At 44.6% G+C, this 25,079-nt stretch overlaps 3 protein-coding genes across 6 annotated transcripts in view; 2 read left to right on the top strand and 1 right to left on the bottom strand.

The window, feature by feature from the left end:
* The first annotated feature begins 7,848 nt into the window (after window positions 1-7,848).
* Window positions 7,849-9,905, top strand: rai2 (retinoic acid induced 2). The gene has a single exon (XM_070832823.1). The coding sequence runs from the start codon at window positions 7,849-7,851 to the stop codon at window positions 9,424-9,426; it is 1,578 nt and encodes a 525-aa protein (XP_070688924.1). The 3' UTR covers window positions 9,427-9,905.
* A 2,243-nt stretch (window positions 9,906-12,148) lies between these two features.
* LOC139202324 (sex comb on midleg-like protein 2) lies at window positions 12,149-24,233 on the bottom strand. Of its 4 annotated transcripts, none has more exons than XM_070831762.1 (15): window positions 24,146-24,233; window positions 22,165-22,268; window positions 21,439-21,513; window positions 20,417-20,487; window positions 19,793-20,027; window positions 18,845-18,933; window positions 18,506-18,749; window positions 16,375-16,640; window positions 16,183-16,276; window positions 15,861-16,064; window positions 15,562-15,723; window positions 15,047-15,175; window positions 14,367-14,588; window positions 14,085-14,248; window positions 12,149-13,976 (listed from the first exon to the last, which is right to left on the bottom strand). In XM_070831762.1, exons 2-15 carry the CDS (start codon window positions 22,184-22,186, stop codon window positions 13,851-13,853), a joined length of 2,103 nt encoding a protein of 700 aa, XP_070687863.1. In that variant the 5' UTR covers window positions 22,187-22,268; window positions 24,146-24,233; the 3' UTR covers window positions 12,149-13,850. The 4 variants fall into 4 exon arrangements, with proteins under 4 accessions (XP_070687863.1, XP_070687864.1, XP_070687866.1 ...); XM_070831763.1 differs by having other exon boundaries at window positions 14,085-14,245; XM_070831765.1 differs by having other exon boundaries at window positions 14,367-14,585.
* Window positions 23,308-25,079, top strand: part of LOC139202323 (cyclin-dependent kinase-like 5) — a 38,209-nt gene continuing 36,437 nt past the window's right edge. Inside the window, exon 1 of the mRNA XM_070831761.1 lies at window positions 23,308-23,373. The gene's annotated coding sequence lies outside the window, so the exon portion shown is untranslated. The remainder of the gene's footprint in view (window positions 23,374-25,079) is intronic.

The following is a 25,079-nucleotide window of genomic DNA, read 5'->3' as shown; positions in this document are numbered from 1 at the left end:
TCCTCCCATTCCCTTTGCATGCAATCGCGCTGCCAAACCTCCATCTAACGTCCATATTGAGAAACATAATACATGTGGAGCTCCAGTTATCATTGGTTAGTGACTGCAGCAGCAGGAAGAGCTTAACCTCCAGCCTGGTGTCTTATAATGTAATCAAGTTCAGCATAAAGTTGATGTTTTCATTTGGAAAATGTTTTTCAGGTCAGAAGGAGGCTCCAAAAACATAGTAGGAGATTCAGCCCCCCTCCCTCCCCACAGTAATTTTCACACTGTCCCTAAATGAAAAAGCAACCACATGACCTACAGAGGACTCATTTATATGTGAGTACTAACTAGAATATCATGTGCCTGTGTCCGGTCAGTACGAAGGGACTAGTGGAGCTGATCCTCACAGACTGAATTAGCGTCGACAGCCATACACTGTTTATCAGAGCCTTTGCTGAGAAGCATTGATTGCTGTTTGGTACGTGAGAACAACAACGCTGGTGTGAGCTGCTTTTCCTCATGTGAGTAACACTGACTGGAGGCAGGGTGGGGGGAGGAACACTGGGGAGGTAACCGCACCAAAGTCAGCACCAGGCCACCAGGGGATATTGTCAGACTCATTAAAGTGCATTAAACAGCCTCCCCGTGGAACAATGAGAGGCCCCGGGGCCCTGGGGGGCCTGAGGCAGAGCCCTGGGCTGGCTGGCACTGATATGGAGCACCCTGGGGAGGGAACTCACCCGGGCCTGTCACTACCAGACTGTCATCTACAGCTGCCAAAGTCCATTCTCCTCTGCCTGTGTCATCAGACGCTCAGCAGACTGATAGAGCGCAGAGAGAATGAAACACTGGGGACATCCGGCACCCACGGGTCAGGAGCCATCACACACATTTTATTTCTCCTATTTTCATCCCAGTGTCACTGTTATGGTGAGGATCACTTCAGTCAGTTAGAGGGAATGATTTGCTTAAAGGGGAAATAAGGAAGTACTTAGAATGTCCATTTAGACCCAAACTAATATTCATGATTCTTATTATTCATTGACAGACGTGGCATTAATCATTTTTTCACCCATGTGGATGATTTTTAAGTATTAATTTTTAAAGATGTAATGCTGTTATTCATTTATTGATCCATCTATTTATTATTCAGGTATTTCTATATTTATTTATTTATTCATTCATACATTCATTTATTTCTTCTTTTTTTTTTTATTTCTTTATTTAAACGCGTCCCTGTGTGGAGAGGATGAGGATGAGGATGAGGAGGGAGGAGGAGGAGGAGGAGGAGGAGGAAGGACTGGCGGAGCTGCGTGCGCAGCTTCAGTCTGGAGTCTGTCGGACGGACCGCACTGAGGAGACAAATAGGAGGCTCGTGTGTTTATTTCTAAGCGTTCAGTGTCTCAGGGATCAGTGGGAGGGCGGCGGCCTGCGGAGCTGCTGGAGCTTGTTAGGTGAGTAAAAGCTGCTGCTGGCGGCCTGACGGGGCTTTTCTAGAGGACTGAGGCTGAAAGAGAGGAGATGGAGCGGGTGAGCCGAGGCTGCTCTGGTTTGTTCGTCGCTCTCACGCAGAAACATTCATGCGTTATAACATTAGCGCGTGGATTAACGTGGAATTACGTAGCTGCTGTCACGCTCTCCGTGTTAAAAAAGCACGAAAGCCTTTTTTTTTTAGGTTTTAAAGGCGATTTGCGCAGCTAGCTGGCGTCGTGGAGAAGGCGCACAGTGTGTCAGCTGGGTTTTTAAATAAATAAATAAATAAATAAATACTGGCCCGTGGAAGGAGAAGTTCAGACCCAGCACGGTCTGGTTCGGCATGAGGACCCTCCGTGGCGCACACTGCCGTCTGTGTGGCTGCGGAGCGGCACCTCCGCCTGATGTGCGGACCAAAAGGTGCGCAGACGCGGCGCTCATCAGCCTCCTGGCCGTCATGGCGAGCCGTCGGCCGGTCAGGGAGCTCACTCACACTGCGCACATCACAGGACCGCAGCAGGCTGCACGGAAATGAGACTGTCACCTTCGAGGAAACAAGGAGAACATGCCCTGATGAGGCCGGCAGTGTCCCTCTGAGGGCCTCTCACAATAGGCTGGGCTGGAGGAGCCTGCGCTCACACTGGCGGCCTGTCACATGTGCAGAACTGCCTTAAGAAAACAGCGAATTTAAGCAATGCTTTAGAAATACATTAATCTACTACAGAGACACCCTCATCTCCAGCATATCTTAACGTAGGGCTTATTCACGTGGCAGGGAAAGCATCATATGGCTGTTCATTTCTAACAGTGATTTGCTGTTGCACAATGATGACCATTTGTATTCATCAGAAGTGTTGAATTATTCATTCATGTTGCTGTGGGATTTCAGGCGATCAGCTGGATGACAGCCCGCTGAGTTAAAGCAAATCTGCCCTGATGTGAGAGCAGCCTTCGCCAGTCTTAAGATGTGAAGCTGCTGATGAGGCTCCGTGTGTCTCGCTAATGAGATGTAATTGGCTACTGGAGCAGAGGGGTGTTGAGCGCGATGACCTTTAGATCATCAGCCATGCTCCATCCATCCCCGGTGCTTTGTTCCCACCGGCCTGAACTCCAAATCAGACAAGGAAGTGTATTTATTATGTATGATACTATAAGAGCTAAAAAAAAAAAAAAAACCAGACTAGTTCTTGTAGTGGATTTGAAAAGCAGTGCAGCTTAATAGTAGCTGAAGTGGAGGCGTTGTTGTTTTCTCCCTGCTATTGACTTAGAAAGGCATACATTCCACCAATGAGGCAAGGAGGGAAAAAAGGGAAATGTGGAAATCATTACAGTAACGGGGACAGGGGAGGGATTTCATTTGGCTCTCTGTTAGGTCTCTTCTTGCCTATTTACTCAATTAGCTGTTGCTGGCTAGTGAACACAAACCTCTTACAGATGACATGGGAGTTCCACACAGCGTTGGAATCGCAGCTGCTCTTATCAGCCTTTAGAAAACACAAACTGTACATTCATTCGACGAGAAGGTTGCAGGTTTGTTTGTTTTGCATGTTTCTCGCATGACCTCATGCTCAGTGAAAACTGCACTGGTAGGTTTTTTTTTGTTTGTTTGTTTTTTACCAACCTAACCTTCGCTGTATCACCATGTGGGAATGGGAAAGTCTTAACAGTGTTAATAAGTTTAACCTAAAGCTGCTCGTGAGATAAGGCTGTGTTTCATTTCCCGGTGATTGCACAGCGGTCTGACCCGAGTGTGTAGGTTGAGGTTGAGGTGTGTGAGGTTCAGCCAGAGGAGATGGTAGCAGCTCATGTTGGACCACAAGGACGTGGGACGCCGAGGTCGACTTTAACTAGCCGGCACACACAGCTTTAGCTGACTTGTGGCGCATCAGCAGGAATCAAAGAGTCGTGCGTTGATGTGACATCTTTCTCTGACCTTCCCTCTCTGTGATAACACAGAGACAAAGCAAAGTCCCAGAGTCAGATAATGGAACGGGGCAAGAAAACAAAGATGAGCACAGTCTCTGTGTGCTTTGGCTCCCTCTACACTTTGCTGCTTTAACTTCCTTCTCACATTGGACTCACATGATTCAGGTGAAGAGAGGCTGCAGCAGCGAGCTGTGAAGTGCTGTGTCTGCTGTGGGGGGAGGGAGGGAGGGAGGGTGGGAGACCAACACAGTGTCACCCCAGTGGTGATCGCAGCTTAGCATCAGGTCACCTGATCTGAGGGCTAATGCTCACCACCTTTTTATTGTCCCCTCTTGTAACATCAAGTCGAAGCAGGAGAAGTTGTTCCGTCCTGACAGCTGAGTTAAGAGAACCCGCTGAATTATCACGGGGGTTATTTTCCTCAGTCTGAGTCTGTGACAGCAGTCTGAACCAAGAAAGGCTTCATTCATATTGGTCAGCGAGGCTTCGTCGTGTCACAGACCTCGTGACCGTGTTATCAAGCAGGAAATGTCTTGCCTCAAATTTCCTGGAATGCAAGTGAGACTGTAACATCAAAATGGTGGAAAAATAGAATGGATTTCAATTTGCTATTCAGGTTTAATTTACAACATTAGGTCCAGTTTTCCATGTTTTTTTTTTTTTTCTTGTAGTGAGGATACCAAAGGATAACTTTGGTATTTTAAAACCTGGGCCCTATTTAGACATATTTTAGGTTCAAAATGACCAGTAGATCCAGTAGATCAAGCAAACATGGTACAATGGCTGTAACCCAGTACCAGTCATTTTACCTTGGAGAACACGGGAGTTGCTGGTCTACCGCTGCCTCCATCATTAGTTTGTTTGTGTTACTGTGGGACTTTGGTGTTTTAACACGTTAGTTCAGATCCAAACAAAATCTTTTAAACACCAAAGTCACAGAAACGAGATCAGCAACTACAGTGCTCTGAGAGGTAAAATCAGCGTTTCTGTCAATGGAGTCTGGTGGCTTTGGGCCGCACAATAAACCGGCTGTTTCAGACACTTTGAATAACAATCTGAGGCTGTCAGTGGCAAAAACAAGCACTTTTAGTGACATGTTTTCATCACGTGCACTTGTCCTGAAGGATTACATTACAGCCACTGTAGCCTGTTTTGGCGTCTGCTGGCTGATTTGGACCAATTCCATACTTTTTGTACCTGCTAGTCATTTTGAACGCAAAATATATTTTTTATAGTTTTAAAAATATCAGAATAATCCTTTAAGACAAATATCTGTTGAAAGAGTGTTACTCATGCCTGCAGATGGCGTCTACGCTGTATCTGCCAGTATAAAGTACATTCTGGGATTCTCGTGTCAACAGCTTGTCCCTTTCGTCCCATAACTTGCAGGCAGAGTTTTCCCTGTGAGGACAAAGAAGCATGTGTGGTACATAAATCTATTACATGCACATAAATGACCGTGACCTGCTGGCCCATCTCTCAGAGAACTGACCCTTACACACCCACTGACTCGAGTCTGTGTTGGGAGAAAACAAGGAAACAAGCGCAGAGGCCTGGAGCTATGAAAGCACAAAAGCTTTTATAGGGCTCTCACAGGGTATGTTTAAGTGTGTATTCCCGACGTGCACACACTTCCCAGTCCTTTCCCATGTGTGACACAGCAGCAAGGTTATCGGCCGACCGTCTGGCCGTGGAGTCCCCTGTGTAATCCATCAGAGCCATATTACAATGTCTCATCTATGCTACAGAACAATATAAAGGCAGCCTGGGGGGGATAGAGTGCTCCTCCTTGCTGCTCAGTGAGGCAACCCAACACCCCATGAAGGCTGTGCAGACAAAAAGAAAGTGTCGCTTTTGCTAGAAAATTGGAGCTGCATGTGTGCCTTCAATTGAGGTTCGGCACACCGTGTTGTTACTTTTCAGGTTGTTTAAAGGGACATGATGGGTTGTTTGAAGTGGGGTTGTATGAGGTACTCATCCACAGTCAGTCACTGATTAGCTACAGTGGACGGCAGTCAGCACATCCCCAGTTTGGAGGAGCAGGCAGGAATTCCAGCACAGATGCAAAGCCGTGGAGTCAGCACTAAAACATACTTTAGCCACCTGAAAAACATCAACATCAGTTTAAGTGTACGCTATATTTAGAATATTTTCACCACCTTGCATTGCAGTCAAATGACCCTTTCTGACAGAAGTGATGTCGTTCTTTCTTTGTTTCAAAGCCACCAGACTCCATTGACAAAAATGATGATTTACCTTGCAGAAAATGGGAGTTGCTGGTCTACGTCTTTCTCAATCACTTAGTTTGCTTGTGTTATTGTGTGACTTTGGTGCAAACGTGTTCCTTCATTGATGGAGGCAGTGGTAGCAGAGCTAACTACAGTGTTCTGCAAGGTAAAATTACTATTTTTCTCAATGGAGTCTGGTGGCTTTGAAAGAGAGAACGGCTTCAGTTCTCCACCAGAAAAGGATCTCTGACAGCAAGATAAAGCTGTAAAAGTATTCTAAATATTTGCCATACCAGTTTAACATGCACATTTGCATAATTGCCCAGACTCCTGCCTGCTGTGCTGACCACCATCTACTGTAGGTAACACTCAGATAAATACCTCATTGGACCCCACTTCAAAGAAACCCAACTATGCCTTTGAGGTGTTCTCCTTCCTAAGACCTGAGAATAATATCTTTGCTGCTCCCGTCATTATGAATAATTGACCGTGCTGACATTGGATGCATTGTATCTGCAGCACCCAAGGGATGTTTTATCACCACAGATGGATGAGGGTTGACAGCAAGAGCGGGCGGGACGTGCGTTGTGTTGCAGTGTCACGTAGTGAGGAGGAAAGCCAGCAAACATACGGGTAGTTGATCCAACTGGGTCATTTACTCCACTGTAACCTATTGTGTGTAGACACTGTAGCTCGGGGGGGTCCTCGGCCTTGCAAATGAAAAGCTTGTGTCCCTTCAGCTGCGTGCGGCTCATTACCCCTGGCTTAAATGGGTACATTAAAAAATGTCAACTCTTTATAGTTCGACTGTAATCAGGAAAAACACAAGCAGCGTCATGGAGTGAGTGAGTGTGTGTGTGTGTGTGTGTGTGTTTGTGTGTGTGTGTGTGTTTGTGTGTGTGTGTGTGTGTGTGTGCTGCCCCTCACTAAGTCCACCCGTGTTCAGGAAGCAGGCGAGATGTTTGTGCTCAGACAAGAAACGCTTGGATATGTGTTGTTTTTGCTCTCATTCAGGACTGCAACTGATTATTTTCTCAATCTGTAGATTTGCTCTCTTGCTTGTCAGCTCATGTCCATCACAGTTTCCCCCCCGAGCCCAAAGTGACGCCTTCACATTACCTGTTTTTGCAACCCGAAGATATTCAGTTTGACAGAGAAAAGCATCACACATGAGAAGCTTGGAGCAGCAAATGTTTGACTTTTTGTCTTTAAAAATGAATTTAATAATTGATAATGTGTCAAACCAATCCATTTTCCATTGGCTGACTAATAGATAAATCAACTAATCTTTGCAGATTCACTTTGATTTTTCCAACCTTTGAAAACTCATTTTTCACTGGGATCAAGCATTCATTTAGTTTTTATTAAATTTCACATCAATGAAGATAATGTTACATTTACAACATCGCAACAAGTAAAAGTGGTGAACTGATTCTTATTCCTAGTATCTGTTCTTGGCCAGTTTATTTGTGTAGCACCTGAACAAAATGCTTGTTTGTACATGAGGCACATAACAACCAAGCTGCCGTCACCATCGTGTTGGACCAGTGTCTGTTTGCCTTTAAATTTTTGATCACAGTAACAGCAGTAACAGCTGGAGACAACAGACGACACGCAGCCTCAGTCGTGTTCCCCGTCTCAGTGTCCTGTGTTGTATTACAGTGACGTCTAATGAGCTGTAATCATGTTAATTAATTGTTTGGGACCTCCTCTGTGGTCGTGGAGGAGCTGAGAAGATGATGTCATAGCGATGTCATGATCCTGGTGATTACGGCTGTTACAAACTTGGAGGTGTGGAGTTTGAAAGATGTGGGCGTTTTCTTGACAGGGAGGGTTGCACTATGGGAAATGTAGGTGTTTTTTTGGAGTTGCACCTGCACAAGAGAGTAAAAGTCAGAATATGTCAACCTCTGTTGCTTCAGTTCTTCTGTTAGGAGAGCCCTGTTGTAATTCGTCTGAATCCTAATGTTATGGAAGATTTTGCTGTTAACTCCTAAAAGCCGTTCATAATGCAGAAAACAGAAAACATACCTCATCTTCCTCCCCGAGCTGTATTAGACACAATATGAATGAATTTCCATGAAATTCTGCATTTTCCACATTATAACAAATTCTTGAAACTACTGCATGTCATTAAACTTGAGCTTTACTGTGTTTCAGCGCTGCCAGAGGAATGATGGATGAGGCCTGTCACTAACACTTGATGAGGATTTGGATTGACTCTTCAAACCGAACCATGGAGGGCAGTGATGACGTGTCCGTGACCCTGACACAGTCCCAGACTGATGCGTGCAGCGCTGACGTGGGAGAAACCCCCAGCAAAGTGGAGGATGGAGGAAATCCTGAGGGCAAAGCAGGGCTCCCGAACCTGGTGGAGCCTCCCGCGCCGTCGGTGGCGAGTCCCACCGTTGAATCACCAGGAGGAGTGGCGCTTAAAGTCGCTACAACTGTCCTACACCCGGTGTGCCTGGGAGAGAGCCAGCTGATGCTGCCCATTCACCTCCAGATGGCCGGAGGGGCCGGGCCTCAGCTCGGCCAAATGGGTGCAGCACCGTACCTGATAGCAAGCCAAAGCCCAGTTTCACTTCCGCTGGTCTTGGATCAGCAGGTCATCCAGCACATGAGTCCCTCTGTGATGCCTCAGACCACCAGCTGCCCTCAGCTCCAGAACAACGTCCTGTGTCCGAACCCTTTGACGTTCGGTTTGCCTCCGGCCGTCGACCAGAAGTCAGCGGGACAGACGCAGGACGCCAACCTGCTCTCCCTCCTGCAGAATCCAGCTTTTGCCGCCATCCTGCAGGATCTCTTCCCTTCCCAGGCAGGTTCATCAACCTGTCAGTCACCAGGCTCTACCTTCTTCCCACTTCCTCCCCTCACACCTCCCTACACCTCCCCTCTGGCCCCACTTGTCCCCCCTGCCACACTTCTAGTTCCCTACCCCGTCATCATCCCCCTGCCAGTGCCTCTGCCTGTCCCCCTTCCCGTCCCCATTCCTGTCCCTCAGACTGAGGACTCAAAGGGGAACATGCCAAAACCAGTTTGCACTATGAGTAGAAGCACTCAGACTTCTTCTAAAGATACTACCTCTCCTGCGTTGTCCTCAAGCAGATGCGTGGCATCATTCCAGCCACAAAGCGTGTCCCCCTCCTCGCTTCCTCTAGAAGAAGGACAGGCTCTGGACCTTTCTGTCAGAGCGTGTCCGGTTGAACTAAAGCAGGAATACCCCAGTCCGCAGCAGGACAGCGTGCTCGACTTGTCAGTGCCTGGTGGGAGGAAGAAGTGTGTTCAGTCAGCCTTCCATTCTGCTCAAGCTAATAGCGGCGCTTCTTTGTCTCTGGGGGTTGAATGCACTCAGAGTTTAGATTCCAAACTCCTGGGGAGCCTGGCTTCACTGGAGTTCAGCCGCCAGCACAAGTGGGTGGTTGACAGCAGCGCTGGTGGGTCTGCTTCTCTGAGCCAGGAGGCGTCTCTCAGCGGAGCCGGAAACCTGGAGATAGTTAGCACCTCGCAGACGGCCAAGGTCATCGTCTCAGTGAAGGACGCCATCCCTGCCATCCTCTGTGGGAAGATAAAAGGCCTCTCAGGAGTCTCCACAAAGAACTTTTCCATCAAACGGGACGGCAGCCAGGGGGCGTCTCTGCAGCAGCTCTACGGAGTGCCGTCGGCGTCCCAGGGGGAGCAGCACGACCCCAACGGCCCGCTTAAAAAGGTCCCCAAGAACAGAGCTATCAAACTGAAGAAGGTCAGCTCGCAGGAGATCCATTTCCTTCCCATGAAGAAGCAGAGACTGGCGGCTCTGCTGCCCAGGAAGTGAAAGTGCTCAGCAGAGGGGGATTAATTGCTGGAGCGCTCTGTGGCGATCTCAGTGGAGCTTGTAACATAAAACACATGTGGGGACGTTCAGTAATCAAACTCATACACTTACATGTCCAATCAAAGCTCAGAGTTCGGCTCCAAGTGTTGCATAAACAGAGGCTCATGAATGTCTGATTGTGCGACACAGTAGTTGCAGAAACGGTTTCCAATGGAGTTTTCTGAGTGGCTGTGTCTTTTTGTAATGCACTACTCTACAGTGTTTGACTAAACCGGAGGCGTTTGTGTGTGCGGCAGCTTAACGGGCTCTCCATGTGGCCCCGGAGATTGTCTTTGTGAATCTGAGATGTTGAAGAACATTTTTTGACTTTATAATTACAGCAAAGACACATGGGTTCCATTTTTCCATTTTGGATCATGGTTTGTTTCCACATGTAAGTTTTATTTAAGTGCACTGAAGACTTAAAAAAAAAAAAGAAACCCTGATAGCTGAGGTTCTCACTGCTGAGAGCAGAGCAGCACGTACTGGCAGGACGTGACCGAGACTGTTAAAACATGTCCCATCGTCAGAAATTCCCATAGTCATCAGTAACTCACTGGAGCGATTCATTCTCCCCTGATTGGCTGGGGTTTAAGCATGACAGGATAATAATGACCTGGCAAGGCGAGAGCCACAATTTCATCTAAATGAATGTTGGCAGCAGCACTGCGACATTCTTATTTTGCTTAACAGTTAGGAAAAAAGGGATGTCTTAATTGTTTTCACATTTAAACAGAACTTTCTTACGAGCCCGTCCAAATAAATATGAGGAGAGCATTTCTGGAAAGGGCTATTTTCGTTGCTGGCTGAATTAGCCGTCTTTAATTCGGCAGGGCTTCAAAAAAACAGCCCAAAGCTGAGAAAACAGCTCACAGCAAGTGCACGGAGCCCCACAACCCCCTGCTGTTCCCATCAGCAGACTAATGAAGTGAACCCGGGTGGAGGTGATGATGAGCCTTTTTCTCGGCATCAGTGAGAGAAAATACTGTCGGTGTGTATCTGTGTGTTATTAGTCTGTTATTAGAAGGAGTACTGGTGAGACTCCACCCGCCCCCTCTTTACGATACATGTGGGTGTGAGACTTTAGTTCCACGTGGTTTGGTGTCATTCTCATCGTTTTTGTGGAGCATGTTGTTTTTTTCCCTCCCATGATTCCGATCAGGGCTGTGAATGTGAGACTATTGTCGTGTGTCGGTTTATTTATCCCGTCGAGTGCACTTTGTCATAGTTTAGTTGAAGACGTTACAGGGTGTCCTACCTATTCTACTTAAACTGTGCCCCCACCCCCCCTTCCTTTTGTGACCATCACAGCATCGATGAAATCTGTGAATTACAGGCCAACAACTGTTAGCAGCTGTGTGCAGACTGAAGAAAAGGGGAGACGGAAAACACCGAGATGCTCTTCTTTTCACCACTTCCGTATTTATATTGATATTGTACTTTAGCGACTCATGCCTGTGGTCCATTCAACAAAGAGCTCTTTGCTTTAGTAGTTTCACTTTGATTGTACAGGATTTCACCCTAATTTATTGTTTGCTCAACTTTTATTTATACAGTCTGTGTATATACTGGATGGTCAGTGAGGAGACAAAGGCGGCTTCCTTTGTAACGTCGTCTCCTGAAGTGCTTTTTTTGCTTCGGAAAACTGTTATTCTAATGAAGATGTCAGTGAGGAAACAGCAGTTGAAATGTGCTGGCAGTTCAGTGTTTGCTTATTGTACAGTATGTGTGCTTTTTATATGGAGGTGAACTAAAATCTCCAAGGTCTAAATCTGTCTCCGCCTTTTCTTTGAGGACAATCTGTTTTTGTGCCAAATGTTCTCTCTCGTCTGGATTTTGAAGTATTCTGAAAGAGGCGTTCTGATAGAAACACAGACGTGTTTCATCCAGCTCTCATTTCATAGAACAGAGCAGTGTGGTTTATATCCTACTGGTCTGTCTTTGTACTCACTCGCAGTAAACCAGCACCCTAAGTTAGCGACTGTGAACCAGTTCAGTCCTTCAAGTGTGGAAGTAAGTGCTCTTAAAACGAGGGATTTTTTTTTACAATAAATTCACACACACACACTTAACCATGGAAGCAGACAGGTTTTAGCATGAAGTGTGCTGATGTCAAAATGATTTATCAGACATTTAAATGTGCTTCACAGTTTGGGACCTTTATCACATGTGCAGCCTAAAAAGCAGCATAAAGTATTGTGTCACCATCAGTGTTTTACATTCAGAGTGCTCAAAGGTCTGCTGCTAATGTGGCAGCTTTACTGACGCTCCCCAGTCGTTGGCCTTCACTACTACAAGTCCTGCCTTCTGTTGGACTTTAGATGGACCTTCTGGTTTGTGATCAACCGAGTTCCTGACATGTAGTCAAATAGTTTGGACTTGTCCTATATTTCATATCAGAAGGCAGGCCTGCCTTACTACTCACACTTTGAGAGGTCAACATCTCAAAATAAACGCCGCAGTGACCGATGGGACTTTCTGATCACTCTGCTTTTGTCCTCTACATTGTAGTTCGGACAGTTCAAAGCTCCAAATCGGCCAATCACATGTTCTTGTAGGTGAATTCTAATAACACCCCCTCAGTCTACATCATTGGTAACCATTAACAACACGAGCACATCCTTTTTGTTTTTGGTAGGTTTATAAAAAAAAAAAAAAAAAGGAAATACACAACATCAGAAACACATTTTGTTTATCTGGTGTGACAGAATGGACAGGTGACTTTTTGCAACACATAGTTTTCAAGTACTTTAAAGAAGATGCAAGAAGAAAGGGAAATCAACAGCACTTCGATCCTGTGTTGAATATCATATGGCACAAGTCTTTTAGCTGGAGGAAGGGAGTAACAGGAAAGTTCTGTTAAGTTGATTATAAACAGTATGCTACAAAAGCTCGTACTAACAAAGACCACAGAAACCTGAGAAATGTCATAGGTAAAGCAAGGCAGAGTCTATTACCGGGAGTATTTCAACTAAAAGCGCTGTGTTAAGTATTAAAAAGCAGAATGGAATCCACTGTGAAATATTCACCACGTCCCCATCCCATTTAGCTTCACATTTCTAACTTATGTATATGATTTCCTTAAAATATTACGTTTCTACAAAATGTACATTCTATCGCTGATATTCATGGTTAAACCCATAAAACTGTACAGATCTGTTTTCATAGCTAACAGTGATTGGAACGGTCAAAAGTGACAACACTGAGGTCGCAGGCAGACCGCTGAGCTTCAATGATTATGACTGATGAAAGCATTACATCGAAACTAAACACAGAAAGCCCTTAGAAATGTCCGATTTGCACTTCCTTAAAGGCAGGATGAGTAGGATTCGTCGGTTGTGGTTTGAACGCTCAGAAACGTTCCAAGCACAACAAAGTAAGACAATACAGGCAGAGGGCCACACACTCCTAGTAAGTGATGACTGACGGGACTATTTTAGTACGAGTCTACACAAAATCCTCCTCATCCTGCCTTTGAGAACTTGTCTATTGAAACTTATAAACCTATAACGTCCAAGCTGACTCAGAGCTTGGGATCCGAACGGTTTGACGGTGATAAGAATGGCGTGGGGACCAGTAGGAGGCGACGTCGGGCCCGCTAAGACACAATAATACATCATGCCGCACAGCAGGTGATGAACCTGCAGGACACTCGTGGGGAAATGTGAGGTTCAGTCTTAAAAGAACATCGTCAGAATAAAAACATGATGCTGACAGTGTTCAAGCAAATGAAGACGTCCGTCGAGCGTTGTGTGAATGGAGTGGAATGCGCTGACATTGGCATCCGTCGGGCAGGCGGACACACCCGGGCTTGAGGCATACATGTGAAGAGTGAAAACAGCTACACAACAGCACAGACAAGACAGCATCCAAATTCTCTTGAGGAGCATGGGGAAGAACATCTGATGGAATTTTTTTTTTTTTTTCTTTTTCAGTATAGCGACCCTTCCTTATTAACTGGAAATTCAACAATAATAAAAACATTATATAAGAAGAAACATTCTCCATCTTTGGGGATCCAAAACCAGGATCAAAAGATTTCATCTCCGTACAAAAAAACGTGTCCACGTGCGCACATGTGCTATGCAATGTAAACACTACAGGGATTCTTTTCCTTTGGGATTTCAGAGAGTCAAATGGTGTCTGTTAGACCTGAACAGCTTTTCGTTCACTGATGAGGGGATGAGGTAATGTGTCAGCAATGCACGGCACACTTTCTCCACTCTGGAAGTCAAGATGAAGTTGTAACATCTCGTCAGTCCCTCGAGGTGGAGTCTAGAGAAACATGTGGCCCCTGCGTGCCCCATGAGTCCGTGTCCAAACGCTGGCTCCTCCAGGGCTTATTGCTCATGGGTCTGGCAGGGACAGGGCTGCCCCGGCCCCTGTTACAGTTTGCCTTGTTTCAGCCTCTCTATGTGGTGGCATAACTTGAGCGCCGGCCCCAGCTTCAGCCCCATGTACTTCATGATCATGTCGCTCCGCAGCAGCATCAGAGCTTTTCCATCGATCTCCTGTGGGCACAAGGAGATGCATGCAAACGATCTGTGGTAGCAAAAGCTCAAAATAGACAAACTTGTCAAACTGTCCCATATTTTTTAAAAAGGTGGACGTTAACTCACATGTTTTCGGAATAGTTCAGCATGTGGAGCTAAAGCTGTGGGGTCAGCGTCCCTCACAAACTGCATCACCTCTTCGATGGTCCAGGATGAGGGGTTTTTACTGGGCAGCTGCACACCCTCCCGCTCAGACCCAAGAGCCTCAGGACCTGTGGTGGAGCTGGCTGCTGCCAGGGCGCGACACACACACACACACACACACACACGCACGCAGAGGGTGAGCATGTGGGGCAGGAGCCAGCATTTCCTTCTATACACATCTACTTCAACAGATTCTTCTGGTACCTTCGACTCGTCTGAGCGGCTGCGTGGAGCTCAACTCTGAGGGGTTCGAGGAGAGGCGGCGCATGGCTGTGCCGTTGCCCAGGTGGTAGAGGCTGCTGGCCTGAGAGTGGTACTCTGAGGAGCTGCGCGCCGTCTGGGGTCGAGGGGTCATGGAGTTGGAGGCCGAGTCCATGTAGCGCTGCTCCTTTATTAGGCCGTTCTCTTCGTGGGGCAGGGTCTCTGCTGGAGAGAGAGAACACATCTAACAGTCAAACGTAGCTCTTTAACACCTACAGTGACAAGCTTCCATCATCGTGTCTGTACGAGTGATGTAAAAGTGGTTAACAGAACAGCATGCAGGTACAATTGATACAGTTAGAGGGAGCAGTCCTGAAGGTGTGCTAGATCAGTCAGCACGGCTCACAGAAAGCTAAACCAATGTTAAACACTTCTGTATCTGAGGTCTCCTGCCAGTCAAAGTGACAGTGAAATGATTTGACAGAAAAAATTTGCTTTTAATGTGGCTTCTAAAGCTTATCTATTGAATGCAGGAACAGAGATCCAAAAGTATAACAAGTTGAAAGAGTAAGTCCTTTGGAGTTATTTCTCTAACTAATTAAAATGAGCCCAATTACAAAGTAATTTATGTTCAAGTACAGAAAATATCTCAAGTAGTGAACCGTCTGCAGAGTGAGCTGTACCTTCTGAAGGGTGAGCTTCGGTGCGTAAATGTTTGGGGGACAGAGGGGCTGCATACAGAGGGGAGACGCCAGAGAGACTCCGTTTACTGCCCCGCGCCAGAGATGGAGCATCCAATGCCTCTTCTTTCACTGAGACACAGAAACAACGGAGAGCTGGTTTTCAGCACACAGTGTGTCGGAGGACTGCTGTGTGTGCATGCACACTACAGAAGAGATCAACAGATATGATGCATTACACTAATACACACACTAACAAGCCCACATTTGAAGGCTCCCACACAAGACAGATAAAATATTATTTGAAAATAGTGTTAAATTGAGGGAAAATGCAAGGCACCACCTCTGTAACAGCTGCAGCCTACCTGTGATATAAACAGTATATTGAGCTGTATAAGCATTCACTGACAACTGAGTTGAGTTTATCCTAAGAACTACCATCCAACAGAGGCTTTTCCCTGGTCGAACAGTGATGTTTCCCTCCTGAAACACGTCTTATGACTGAATGCAGACATTACCTGACTTGGTCCTGTCATAAACAGTGTAGTGGCTGAACGGCTGGCTGCTGAACAGGTTGTCACATTGCAGGTGACGGCACATAGTCTCCAAGAAGCGCAGCACAAAGGAAGCACTGGAGGCTGCTGGTAGTTTGACCACACGGACTCCCCCGTCTGTTCTCACTGGGATGAATGACAGCATGTTTCATTAGTCTATCATCAAGCCTGGCTACGTGTACAGCCACCTAATGAGCCCATTTCAATTATCATAACATACTTCAAATCATGTCTGAGAGCTGGTATTGTGTATGTGTGTCTACCTTTGACAATCTCTCCCCCTCCTGAGTGAGTCTGCAGAGCACTGAGCAGGACTTTAGGCTGGTATGCACAGTCTATACATGACTGGACCACCTGCTGGAGCACAGCATTCACTGGCCCTGGGCCAAAGTGGTCTGGCAGATGCTGCATCTGCTTCCTGTCCAGGTGGGGACCGCAGTTCCCATGCTTATTCACATACACACACACTGGAACAAGACACAAGCGCACAAGAAACACGGTGAACAAATTAGATATTCGAATGATAAAGTCAGCGCAAAGCACGCAAAAGCTAATTATGGGAAGTAAACCCGTGTTAATTCGTACCTGTTGAAACCACAGAGCTGAGGCTGGGAGGGCTCTCCTGAGGAACCTGGATGCTGGGCAGTGCTGCCGGGCTTTGGAGAATCTTGGACTTTCTCTATAAAACATTCATTTGCAGACACACTTTAACATAAGACATGTGGTAGTAACAAGTATTACTATCTCAGAGTTTGGGTTTGCTCAGCAGCGTCCCACCTTGCTTCCTGGTTTGGGGCCTCTCTTCTTGTGGGGCCGGGGCACCAGCTGTGTGTTCTCGGGTACAGTTCCGTTTTGGGCAGCCGCTGCCTCTGCCACAGCTTTGAGCAGGGCGATGGTCTCACTCTTGGGCCGACGGCCTCTGACCCCCTTCCTGACAGGCAAAGGGGGCAGAGGGTTGGGGAGTCTGTAGGGGGACTGCATGGACCGCCTGTTGGGCTTGGAGGGTGATGCCGGGAGAATCTGCAGGGCCTTTGGCAGGTTAACTGTAAGAACAGCACACAACAGTGCAATGGAGGAGGCTGATATTAAAACTCTGAGCTACCATGCCAGAAACAAAACTTCTCGGCTAATAGAGATGACTTCAAAGAAAATCACAGCAGAGGGTAATATGAAAATAGTAAATAGCTCCCTGATGCCCTGACATCATACTGAATAGGACAGATTTGAGTATACTCTGAAGGATGTTGAATGGCCTCTGTGCTAAAAGACATTAAGAGGAAAAAGAACAGAAGCCTGTTGGTTCCATAGGGTGTGGACACACTGTGTAGACATGTCTAAAGAGAGAGAATTACTAAACAGTAAACAGTGACAGTGGTTTACAACTATATCCCATCAGCGTAGAGGCTCTCCAGGCTGATCACAGAGGCAAACTGTGTGTCATTATTTACCACAGTGTGCTGTACTGCTGCTAGTGGCTTAAAGTCAAAGTAGAGAGATGGTCTGGTGCCATTCTGGGCTGTGACAGGGGCATCTCATTACTGCACACAGCAGGGGCAGTGCTCCAGTTTGTCATGCAGGTCCAATTACTTGACTTAATATCTGGTGTAACTGTAGTAGTAGTAGTAGTAGTAGTAGTAGTGATAGCAGTAGTATTTGAGCCATATTACAACACCAACTTGTTGGCAGTGAGGCTAGTTGCTGAGCCCAGAAATAATAATACCACCACCAACACGGTTTACTTCTAAAGAACTACAACACATTGGTAGCTCGCTAATATATTCTGGGAACATATTCTGGACATCTGGGCAGTGAAAAAAATGAGCAATATCATTTTTTTCCTCATTGACACAAAGAAATGCCTACAGCCAAGACCAGGCACAGAGTAAAAGTGCAACTCACTGCATTAAAACATTTATGCTATAACAGCCCATTGTCTGAGCTAGTAAATATTTGTTTCTCTGTGTCCCCCAACAATTCCCACACGGGGAGAGTCAAATAAATCTTCCTCCAAAAGTCAACACCCGATCAAAACAAACGCTGACAGAGGAGTGGGAGAGGGCTGACTGATCAGCATTAGATGGGGGAGGAGTGGAGAGACACAGGTGGTGTGGAAGGAGTGTGTTCCTCTAATGTCCCCACCCTGCAAGACCGAGCAGCTTTTATGTAAACATATTTTTTCCACATAAACAGATATGATGTGAAGACCATAAATCGTGCTCCTTCATCCCTCACCTCTTACTTGTAATTATGCCCCCACCCCCCCAAACACAAAGTCGCACAAACAAATGCGGCCCCAGTTTATCAAGACGACCATGTTGAAAACACCACATTAACCTTGTTACTAAGCAACCAAACTTTCTTCAAGAAGGGCAGCCACTGTGGGGACTCAGGAACATAGCAGAAGAGAAATCCTTGTGAATCCCTTGTGACTGTGTTTGCGTGTGAAAAAGGCACGACGTGGAGGAGGGCCAGGCCATCACAGGCCCCTGCGCAATCTCTGAAACCACAGCCATCACATCATTCATTCATCTGAGCTATAAATCTATGTTCACGCCCCTTCCAATACAGGGACTTTTCCACTCATGCTTCATGGCTCCTCCACTGGGAAATGTGCTAATGTGGGTTATTAGAGCACACGCAGATCAAGAGGCAGAATTCATGCTTTCTGTTTGTCCAGCACCTGTTAGAGATTAGCCTGTGTATATTTTACTCTGCCAGACTAAGCAACAAGACCGGATGATTAATGTTGATTGTATTTATATTTTTCTAGCTGTAGGTGCAATTTGCAACGGGTGGGGGCACTGTGACTAAATGAGAATGAATGAAACGTTGATTACAAACAAAAGCATCTGCCTCAGACCTCACTGCATGTGCAGCCTTGTGCTGCCACCTAGAGGCTAACACGTACCACTGTTGCCGGGTGGCTGGAGGCTGTGCTTGGTGAGGGAGCACCAGCCCACAGGGAAGATGTCCCGGGAGTCATACTTGCACCAGTAGTCGAAGGCACCCCGCCACCCATCGAACATGATGAAGACCTCGTCGCCCTTCACTTCTCCTATGGTGGCGGGGCAGATGAGGTACGGGTTCTTCTTGTCCACGGCCTCCAGCTTCATGCCGGGTTTAAAGTTGTTCTGGGAGGGCCTCGGAGGTTCCTGGAAAGGAGTGCAATATCCTCACTGCAACAGCTTTTACACACACGCACTGCCAACGAGATGGCGTCATGAAACATTTTCAAAATGATGCATACCTTTTTAAAGGCCGTCGCTGGTGCCATCTCTGCTCCATTTAAGGTTCTCAACAGAAACATGGGCCACGAGGAGGCGTTCATCCGAAAACCTGGGGGGGGATTTAATAACATTCTAAGCAAAAGTGAGAGGAGCTCATTAAGAACACAAACACACTGTGTGTTGTTGCTACCCATCTCTTTCAGGTGGCATCAGTATCATTTAGTCAGGACCCTTTCACCAGCTCTTCACTAGAACATCAGGTTGTTCTTCAGCTTTCTATCAACTCTACCCAAAGTCCAAGAGAATGAATTTCAACTGTGGGACAATTTCAGATTTTTAATCAGTACATACAGACATCTACACTATGTATGCAACCTATCTAGCTATGCTAATATCTGAAGATTTATTACAATAATATAAACAGAACATTCCTGCAAACTTTCAGAGAAACGTCATAATATTCTAGTATTATAAAATAGTATCTATTATTACAATAATAAATTAATCATAATAATTGCCACCTATAGGACAACTTTCACTTCTACATAAGACTTTGAGCAACATATTGTACAGCATGATCTAACAATTATTTTCTGTTCAATTTTGTGTTTTATAATCCTGCCATGGTGGTAGAGCAAACTAGTGCCAAGATAGGACAACGCAGTGAAGATTTAAAGCAGGGTGACCATCGCTTCATCCAGCTTGATCTTTGCAAAGTTGCTGAAGGCATCAAAATGTGCAGATCTATGCAGTATATCACTTTATGTCTGAGCAGTCTATCAAACCTTCATCAGAGCATACATGGAGTCTGATAGACCAAAAGCTCAGAAATAAAGTGCAGATATAAACTGCATAGATCCAAGTGTGTGGAAACCTTTTTTTAAACCAGCTTTACCTTTACTGTCATCAGTGGTTATAATTGTTTACAACAGTGTGCTCCATCCCACGTCCTGCCATGACTTCCTTACCCAGTGGTGGCTGCAGCATGTCTCCATTCTTCTCACAGGTGCCAATGGGCTGGATATCAGAGGAGTCGACCAGTCTCCAGAAGTCATTGCTGTTGTCGCTGCCATCCAGACGGAGTCGCAGGCGAACCCCAGTCAAACCCATCACTGTGGCAATGCAAACTGAGGTGGAATTGCGTGGGTCATGGGCCTCGAGCTTCATTCCCACCTTGAAGTCATTGGAGGGTGGGACTCTCGCCTGCAGGAATTATTACGAGATATTACGTGCGGACACTTTAAGCACTGCCCAAATTCACTAACAAATCATTGTCTAATCAACCCGAAGCTCCAGCCGGGTTTAGAGAATGTCATCCGACTGTTAATTATCAGTCACAGCATTTGGCAAGACACAGCAAGATGTTTTACCAACTATGCAGGAAAGACAAGCATCGTGTCTTGGTGTGGTTGTATACTTTTCAGTGTTGCACTGAAACTTCACAGTGACGGGACTAAAGCATAACGTTAACTTTAAAACAGACTTTTTAAAACAAAACAACAGATAGATGTAGAAGATAAACAGGTAGGCATAAGAGAGGTCAAAGCCTTAATCAATCTTCATGCAACTGGCCCACATCCAGGAGGACATACCTGACGAAAGCAGCCTGGTGGAGCGGGTGTAGCTGACGTTTCTTTTAGGTATTCTTCCCAGCTGAAAGCATCTAAAGAAACATCACGAAAGAGAAGGAAAATTGCTGTTCAATGCATCCTATTCAAGCTTTTGCTTTGAAAGATTGCATAAAATTCAGTAAAAAGCTTGAGCAGAACGCCACAGTACATCTGATGCCCGTCTGTGCGTAGAGCCACTGGTCTGAAACAGATTTTCTCTATCAGTTTGAGCTTTTCAGAAAAAAGACAAAAAATCTATAAGAAAGCCTGTTGTTTAGCCAATGCTGGTAGCAAGCAGAGTATACAATGAAAGAGTGAAATTGGCTCTCTGTAAGAGTGGTTTGTCATTTAAAGGGTAACTTCCCCCTTTGCATCATTTTTAAAAATGCTAAATAAATCTGCAAAGTTTTCCATCTCTTTACCCCTCCAGAGTACCCTGAGGGGGCATTAGTGTGGTGAGGGATCGCGGTCACGAATCAAACTAATGCCTGACGCCATCTCTCTCTTTAGCATAAACTCCTGTGAATGTAGAGTCTCTGAGTGGTAACATAATCGTAACATTATTCTGAAGGCTAATGTTAGTGAACTTTCTAACTAGTAACTCTAAATAGCACAAACTCCCGTGCATTATGAGTCTCAAACAGCAGATATTTTAAAGGTTTCACAGAGGTGGCCGTGAACCTTCTTTTATTTTTTAAGTTCATAACGTAGACAGGTCCCAGCCTGTCAGCTCTATCTCAGCATTGGCCTTGCAGGGTTGGAGGTGATTTAAAACTGTGGATGGCATGTTGAGCCAGTTTCAGCCCATGAAATGCAGATTTTTACACATTTAGAGAGAAAATGTCAAAATATACAACAGCATTGATGTGTAACAGTGCAGTCAAAATCATTTAGTGTACAAGTTAAGTTCAAGCTCAAGTTCATTCTTGTGTTCAACCAAAGTAATCTAAGGGTACAAGACTCACAAATCAACGCCATCCAAAATCATCGTACACAAAGTTCACCTTTAGTTGTTGCAGGGATTGTACCTGTTGGTGGAACTGTCCTCCCCAGTTTCTCCTTTTTGCCATCTTTCTGGTCTAAAAAAGATTTAAAAAAATCTCTTATAAATGAATGAGAATACAAAAAAATATCTTCATTATCTTCAATCATCTTTCTATTATCTTCCCAAACATAACATTACATCACTTTTTTGTCCAAACTTCGTCCAACAGCATTAAAAACAATGAACATTTTTCTCCAAGTAACTTGTAATAACTTTTCACAAACTTTAATACAAGTAAGAAATAACAGTGTGATAAATTATAATAAATATATATCTCTGAGGGCGTTAATGTCAAACATTGAATACTAAAATGTATGCACCAGTTAGGGAAATATAGCCGTAATGTCTCAAATTAAGGTTTATGCGGTCATAATATACAGCTGCTACAGTAACACTGTGTACCCAATGGCATTTTGACTTATTGTGCTTGATTAGAGCTCTATTCTTTACCATTAGTACATACAGTTTGACGACATCATGCACAGAGCCCCCCAGCTTCAACCTGAGCAGAGGTCTATAATCACACAGAATAAGTCAAAGCACCTGTTTGGGTACGCAGGGCCGTTCATTAGAAATAAATAGAAAGTAATGGCATGCTAATAACATGATTGCTAAAAAAAACAAAAAAACCCTCAAAGTCATGGACACTGCGTCTAACAAGCATAGTAAAATGATGTCTCCTTGCCTTTCAGCGGCGTTTTTCCCATGGTGACTGCTGACCAATGGTGACACTTGCACGATGACGACCAATGATGACCGAGTATGCCTCTTTGCCTGCGTAGCTTCGCTCTAAAAGACAGCAAAGGTGACAATATTTCATATGAAATGCAGCATGCAACAATACACACAAAGGAGTTCCAAAGAAATTCACAACTCATTCATGCATGGCAGCAACAAAACTACACTTTCATTCATTAGTTATTCAATAGCCTCTAAATATGAAATGCAGGAGATTTAATGTTCAATGCACATGACAGAAGTCTGGTTGTCTTTTTAAACAGTCAATGATGTACCACCTTCCTAACCTTATCTTGGGAATCAACAAGCTGAGTGACAGCTACAGTAAATGCTATGGCTGCAACTTATGATTCATTTCCCTTTCCATTCATCTCTTAATTATTATCACTTATCACGGCAAAAAAAAAATAATCGCAATTTCAAGAAGTCAAAATTAAGTCTCCAAATAGTTTTTTTAGACCAACTAATAGACCAAAACCCAACAATTTTGCATTTTCAATGATAAATAACTCAGAAAAGCAGTAGATCCTCATATTTAATAAATGCATTTTTCCTAACAACTTCACTGATCAATTACTCTTCTGCTGATCTACTGCGTACAACTAAGGACTATACGACTGTACAAGTTTTCAGGTAACAAAATAATCAGGTGTTTTTACTTATTGAGGCATGCTTGTCGTTACTGATTTACTAATATGGAAGTTCTGGGAGTACAGTGATGCTGAATCAATCTAAAGTTTGGTTTAGTTTGGACACAAAAAGAGAAGTTAGCAGTGAAAACAACCAGCAGCAGGGATTCTAGAGAAGCCTGAGGGTGAAGTACATGCTGCTGCTGATAGCAAAAGGGAAAACAGACTTTTTCTTCTTAATAAAACATATCAGAGCCTCTTTAATGAAACAGAAGCGTGGTATTCCAGTAATGGACACTCCCGCGGAGACAGGAAGCCTGTAACATGGTGGGTTTTTTCTGGAGGGTTAACTCAGCACCGGCGGGCCCGTGGTGTACTGGGACAGCCCATGTGACACTGTTTTTAACTCAGAGTGACTAAAAGTCCCTCCACGTCTCCACATTTCACTGAAATGCTCATATGTCACCTACCGGCTTCACGACCGACACACTAACGTAGCGTTGAGGCAATTGGCGTGACTGAGTTAGGTAAGAGACAAAAAAAAAAAACACACACAAAACAACCGCCCTACATCGTGGATGTGTAAAACAAAGACAGCAGGACTGATTGTCTGCAACATCAAGTCACCGTTTACAGTAACAACAGAGGCTAACTCATTAATGCTACAATTAGCCATTTTGGATGACTGTTATAATGAAGCTAACCGTCCTATGGGCCAAATTAGCGTTACTTTTATGTATTTGGTTATTAGCTAACAACAAAACAACCATACATGTATCATAATAACCTAATAGACATGTTGGCTTATATCCCTAAAATGTTCACACTTTAGGGTGTTTTTCTCACCTACTCTTCAACCTTTAAGCGTTAACTGTTAGCTGGCTGGTTATGTCACCTCCCATCAGCCTTATAATGTTAACTTAGCTGGTAACAGCTAGCTAAATGCCGAGATACGTATATGCCGTCAATTTACTTTCCACATGACGTTAATGTTACACTAATGTTACTTATCATTTTAAATATTGTATCTTCGCTCTCGGACGCCGTATCTGATGTGTAATATTAACGCAACGCGGATCCAGGTAATAGTCTGGACCCAATGTTGACAACTGGGACTGCTTGATTTGCTAGCTACCACTGTGGCTAATAACTAGGTTGGCTAACCTTAGCGGTAACGTTAACCCTCTGAGAGCACTTTCTTCCACATTATGGAGGAGAATTACACATATCCCGGCTCCTGTAGCTTCAGCACACACTATCACGAAAGTCTATATTATTTAGTCTGAGGAAAAAACTTACAAGTGCCGTCTTTTTTCGAGTGAAGATCCACACACTTTTCTCTAATCGTCAGCTGCCATTTTTTCACCAATGTAGTGTATGCTTACACGCATGTAATTTATGCCAAAGATAGTCTTATACGAAGAGGACAGACAAGGAAAACAGAGGGCAGGGCTGGAGCTGCACAGCAGTGGGCCAATTAATGTGCATGATACTCACACTTGCAGCCAATCAGGGAGAGGTTTACTCATTTTGACCAATCAGCGTCTGGAACACTGGGTCCGTGCTTTTGGAGTCCAGAAAGTGACACTAGTTATACATCTTCACTTTCTGGACTCTTCACAAGGTCTTTCTCATGCATCTCCTGCTGTGGTTCAAAACTAATCAACAATCCTCAGTCAGTGTCAGAAAAAAACATGTAAACAACGACATGATATAATATTAACAACTCAAGACAAAAGGCTGCTAGTTTAGAAAAGTAAGTAAGTAAAAAAAGAAAAACCTTATCATAGATAAGATAAGATATTCCTTTATTAGTCACACGAAGGGGAAATTTACATTGAAGGTTTCAATACACCAGTGTATAATAACATAGTACTAAAAATATTTTTTAAATAAAAGATAATAATAAGTAGACAAATAGTATTTACTGTTTTTAGTAAACACAGGTGACTAGATTAGATAGCCTAATTAAACATATTAGAATAACACAACAGAATAATGAAAACATATGATCAAATATTATCATATTAAATCCCAAAATTGATTTTAATATTTGAACAGTTCAGGGTAAGATAATCGAAAGAAAAAAAAATAGGCAAATTAGTAGAAAAAAGCAAAAATCCAATCGAAATTAAAACACAGTCATTGTCTATGAGAGCTGGTCATGTTCTACAGATGCTGACAAGAAGGAGGATTATTGTGCTCCTTTCTTGCTGGAATTCGTACTTTCGGT

This window comes from Pempheris klunzingeri, chromosome 6 (assembly GCF_042242105.1).
Source record: "Pempheris klunzingeri isolate RE-2024b chromosome 6, fPemKlu1.hap1, whole genome shotgun sequence".
NCBI classification, from domain to species: Eukaryota; Metazoa; Chordata; class Actinopteri; order Acropomatiformes; family Pempheridae; genus Pempheris; species Pempheris klunzingeri.
This window is presented reverse-complemented; position numbering and strand designations above follow the sequence as displayed.